At 38.3% G+C, this 5,758-nt stretch overlaps 1 protein-coding gene across 1 annotated transcript; it reads left to right on the top strand.

Annotated features, from left to right (window-relative positions):
* Positions 1-2,229: 2,229 nt before the first annotated feature.
* Positions 2,230-5,387, top strand: LOC125178675 (the record flags this gene model as incomplete). Its single annotated transcript, XM_047883012.1, has 2 exons — positions 2,230-4,067; positions 5,293-5,387. Coding segments are annotated over exons 1-2 (1,026 nt in total), but the record flags the coding sequence as incomplete, so codon positions are not given.
* Positions 5,388-5,758: the final 371 nt, after the last annotated feature.

Raw genomic sequence — 5,758 nt, 5'->3', positions numbered from 1 at the left:
ATATACCTATAACATTAGCTTCCACTACTTCCTTCCTTCTCTTTTTCTACCTAATTCATAGAATTAGCACTCGTGACAAACGAGGCCCCTTTCTTCCCTCTTTTATTTTCTTAATACATATTATTACTATTATTAACAACCCTGCATTGATTCATCAGATTATTACTAATAACCATCCCGCATTAATTCATCCGATTATTATAAATAAGAACCATGCATGCACTCCTTTCTTCCCTCCCGGATTCAACCGAGTATCTCAAAAAATAATCCTGACTCATTTCTTCCCCTCGCTCTTTTATTAATTAATCGGATTATCATTAATAACAACACTGTCTCCTTACTCCTGTTTTCTCTTATTAATTAATCGGGTTATTACTTATAACATCCCTGACTTCTTTTAATCTTTCCTTTTTCTCTCCCTGATTCAACGGATTAACGGTAATTTTAACGAATGCTATAACCATCCTTTTCTCTTCTCAATTATATCGAATTGTCACTAAAAATAACCCTCACTCCATTCTTCCCTTTATTTTTATCTTAATTTATCGGATTATCACTTGTAGCAACCTTTACTTATTCCTTCCCTTTCTCCTTTTCCTATTTCATCAGATTATCACTAATAATAACTCTGAATACTTTCTTCCATTTTTCCCTATGAGATGGATTTTCCATTTTCCCCTATGGAAGAGCTTTACATATATGTATATTAGTGTAGTTAGGCAGAAGTTCTTCATTTATGCAGGTTTGGTTGAAGACCAGAGCGTACTTTTTATTTACGATTTTCTTATTGTTCTTTTCGATAAGCCGAACAAAATTTCTAGCTGGAGCTTTAATAAGAAAATCGTAAATAAAAAGTACGCTCTGGTCTTCAACCAAACCTGCATATATGTATATATGTATATTATTCAGTGGATCATCACTATTACAACTCTGAATCCTTTCTTCCAGTTTTTCTTCCAAATTCAGCAGATCATCACTGTTCCAACTCTGATTCTTTTCTTCCATTTCTTCTCTTCCTTCTCTTCCTAATTTCATCAAATTATCACTCATGACAATTCCCAGCGCCCCGCTACGGAACAATTTTCATCAGAGATTTTTTCGGAGCGTAATTTTGGAAGGGGCGCCGCGCATCCATAATACGGCGCTCGCGAGAGTAAACGTCCGCAATAAGCATTTTATTATATTTTATGTTTACATTTTCCGTATTATATTCCTCATTATAAGCAATTCAAATGAGCACGACTGTAGATTGTAGAAGTAGCTTTAATTCACTACTATAGAGCTTGCACTATTTAAGGTGGAAAATATGTAGCTCTGTAATTTTAGAGAGATGATAATCTTATCCTCCTCATAAGGAGGATAAGATTCTAACTCGTGTTGCAGCCAAGTGAATGAGTGAAACAATTTAAATACTATTACATCGAAATCAATTTGATAGTTAAAATGAATTTTGTTTTTGCAGGTCAATAAACAGTAAGAAATTCAAACATATATGTGCGTCAGTGCGTATTAAATAGTTGGGTTAAATGACTCAGATGTTGACAATATTGCCAACTGATAAAAGGAAAAATATGCAAAATTAATATATGTAAAAAATATGCAACAATTCCAAAACGCAAAATGTGATTGATAATACAAAATTTTTATGGGGTTGCTGACGAGGATTAATTGCGTGCAGCACAATCAATTCATGCATGCAGGTACAAATAAATGGACTAGGACCGCATTATTTCATGAATAAGATGCCTTAAGAAAATGAAGATTAACGTCCATTATGGAAATGAAAAATAACATGGGGTTAAAAAAATTAAGAATAACATGGCACACAAAAATGAAGAATAACGTCTCTTGCGGAAATAAAAAATGTACTGTAGTTGGGCAAGTCTCTACGTTATAAGCCAAATAAGTACTAGTACGACTTGCACTTCAAGATTAATGACGCGTTCCACTTGATTTTAAGGAATGACACGCGGGGCAAAAATACACATCAACGTACGTGGTTCGTTAATTTTGTATAGAAAATCGTCTAAGCTTTGCGGAGAAGTTTGTCCAACAGAGGAATTCATTAAAAAATGTTACGCTAAGATTATAGTTTAAAATAACACATGTGATAATTAAAAATTTCAACCTTCAAGGTCACTCATGTTGAAAATAGAGATTTTTTTGTAATTTCAAGTTATAAAAGTTAAGTTTTCATGATTTTTTATAATGATATGTTATCTCTTACAGGTACTACATTTATGTTATGCTAGCGCTCGTTAGGCCACCATACGGCATGCATAGAATTGCTGGTGCAGATTAATTAACTGTAGATGAATAGAAGAACAAAACTCAATACTTCTCATGTATTATATCAACTTTGAAATTGCTTGACCAAAAATGAATTGTCTTTTTTGCAAAAATTCAAAACACGCTGTTGAAAATGTGGAAAAAGATGTGCTGTGTTGAAAACAGAGCGCTTGGAATTAAATGCGCTGAAATACAACTTTGTTGAATTTTTTCTTGCTGCTTTCGTTGGTAAAATGAACTCAAAATGCAGTGTGTAGCAGAAAAATAACAATCGTTCTTTGCATAGATACGTTTTTGTAAATTTAAATTTTTACGTGTGAAGTGAATTTCGGAAAAGAGCTTTACCTAACACATCATGATAACATAAAGAATAAAAAATTGTATATTGTATTATCATCAATAATATTTTTGCTGTCACTGACTATAACGCCGTTTTTGCAATCATTGCCGTGGACTAACGCCCTTGCACAGCAACAATTAAAGTAATTGTGAGCAATGAAGAAGAGCGATTAAAAGTAATTAACGGAACTAGCTGAGAACGAAAATGAAAACCATTCAAAAATAGTGTGCTCAAATCAATTTCATCTATTTTGAATTTGTAAAAAGCTCTAAGTAATATATACATATACATTTTACATTTCGCAAATTACAGTGAACCAAATTTAGAGCAGCAACTTGAATAGAATAAAAGTTTCCAAGAAAAAACTGAATCAACAGTTTAGACCGACTCAAGTCGAAGCTCTTCAGCTCCTCCAAAATTTTTATTTCCAACTGGAAACAATTTTGTTGATCACCTCGCTTACGAATACCTCGGCCAGCTTATTTTTTGCAGCGTAGGGCGCACACCATGACTGTGATGGCCGAGGGCGCTTATGATGAACCTTCCCTCGTATCGCTGCCACCCGCCCCTTCCTCCCCTCGTCGCAGCCCCTCGCCTCTCGACCTCAGGCGAGGGGATCAAGTGCCTCGACTCCCCTTCAGCATTTCGTCCCTTCTTTCTACGTCCCTTTCATCCCACCTGGGAGCCGCCAGGGATCTTCTCGACAGAGATCGAGGTGTTCTCAGCAGAGAGCAGGACCTTCTTATAAGAGATAGAGAACTTCTCGACCGTGACCGAAAGTTGCTGGACCGAGACTTTCTTGAGAAAAATCGTGAGTTTTTAGATCGTGATCGTGGTATCCTGGACCGCAACAGAGGGCTTCTGGAACGGAGCTCGAACATGCTGGATCGGGACATCCTCGATCGGGAAATCTTGGATCGGAACCGTGGGTTGCTAGACCGCGATCGGGACCGGCAAAGAGAGAAGCTTTTGGGCCAGGAGCTTACGGTTAGGAGGGACAGGGAACTGCTTCAGGATGACCAGCAAAACCACAGTGAAAGTGAAGGTGAAGCGGCCGCTGAAGATGAAGGTATCGCTGCTGAAGAAGACGAAGAAGACGACCATGATCGGCCAGATGATGAGAGCAACGGCGACGATGAGGACCAAAACGGACGTTTCCAGCCGTACTCTTACACACACATGCCCTTCGCTGCAGGACTTCTACCACATCTTCAGGGTCTCTTGCCCCACTTGGGAGGACTTGGTGCCCACGGGCTAGGAAGTGGGCTAATGGGAGGCCCAGGAAGTGTTATCAGAGTTCCTGCACAGCGACCTCCCCTTGGGGGATCCCTTGTATCTTCGATGGGGGGGTCTACGCTCCCATGGTTCGCAGGGCTCACTCCCCTGGAGCGCACGGCAGCCATGGCGCACCACCTCTCAACTCTGGCTCCCATGGCAGGCAAGTGTACGAGGCGAGATTTATTTGTTCTCAACTGAGCTTTAATTTTTAATTGATAAGCACTTTTTTGAGCCCGGCCTCGAACCTCCAGTAACCGCAAATTGCTTTCGAAATCTAAAGTTATTTTATTAATGGCAATAAAGAGTATCTGTAGGCTTAAGTATTATTATTCTCACTGATTCTATATAAGTGCACCGCCTCGTAAGCTTTACTCACGTTGAATCCGCTAATAATAGAGTCAACGTTGCAAAATCAGAAGAAACATGGTGAAAATAATAGCATATTTTATTAATTGAGCAACATTTCAAATAGTCTTTACTAAAAACACTCGTGATGTAAAACTTCCAAATTGAAGAGTTCCAGTATAAAATATGGCACTGGAGGAGCTGATTCTCCTCTCCCCACACCTGCAGCTATAGTGAATGTGCCGGCTGCTGTGTATATGATGGCTGAAATGAGGAATTTCGTGCTGCTTAGCTATATATATATATATAGGGGCAAAATTTATATGGGGACGCAGCGACGCACTATAAGTCCTTCTCATATACCCTCGATCGTTACTCACGACGGGTATGAATTTTCCTGCATTAAAGGCTTGAGCCTGGAACAAACACATGGAACGTTTTTCGAGTGAAGTGAAACTTCACTCGATCAAATATTTTCACTCGAAAGATATTTGATTTCAATGTGAATATATAAAGTTTTATAGTTCAATGCGTTTGCTATGATCGAAAATTTAACTATGATTATAAAGTTTTAAGGGAAACCACGCTCATTGATTCAACTGCTACGACTTCCAAGATGAGAATTAAAATACGAACGCACGATGAAATATTATATAAAATTTACAAGTCGTACAGATGCCATTGAAGCCCTTCAAAAGCAAGTGCTCCACTTTAATTTCTTCGAAACAAGCCTACAAGGACCTATGCTATACATATTAAAATTTTTAGTTGTATTCATTAACATGATTGAATACAATTTATGAGATGTCAGTTACCGTTTATCCGGGCGGCCGTTTCCGTCAAACAGCATTTTGGCATCACACGACCTGCGTGTGTGCAGTTAGGGACGATACACGCCATCAATAATTCTGAAACTCCATAGCTGCTAAGAGACTTTGTTTGGCTGCTCTAAGATTCAGTGTGAGTGTTGCCGGCGAGCGATCCCCTCGTGTTCATCAAGTGTTCTTGCTTCCATTAATGAACAGCTCTGGTCCTTGCAGGTCCCTTTGGGTTCCCGCGTCGCATCGGCCACCCTTACCAGTCCCGCACGCCCCCCAAACGCAAGAAGCCCCGAACCTCCTTCACCAGAGTCCAGGTAAATTAAACATCAAATGAACCAATATGAAATTCTCGGTAAACTCTATATGAACATTCAAAATGAGTTATGAATGTTTTAACCTCTTCAATCTGCTTTTAATTACTTATGCGCCTAGGTGAATTTTAGGGAAAATTCTATCATTGGTTCAATGAAACTTGTCGCAGCAAACAATGAATACCATGAACTTGAAAAGATTTTCATCACATTAATACTTTTTATCAACATAATAAGATAGTGAAGAGAGCTTCAAAAGAAAATATTTTTTAACTCAAATAGCTAACAAATTCGACAACAGTCTCAACGCAATTCTTTTGTTTAATAACAAATGAGATGGAGTAGCGCTTCAACAAATACTGTTCTTGTATATC

The sequence above is a fragment of the Hyalella azteca genome, unplaced genomic scaffold (genome assembly GCF_000764305.2).
Source record: "Hyalella azteca isolate HAZT.00-mixed unplaced genomic scaffold, Hazt_2.0.2 contig11795, whole genome shotgun sequence".
NCBI classification, from domain to species: domain Eukaryota; kingdom Metazoa; phylum Arthropoda; class Malacostraca; order Amphipoda; family Hyalellidae; genus Hyalella; species Hyalella azteca.
This window is presented reverse-complemented; position numbering and strand designations above follow the sequence as displayed.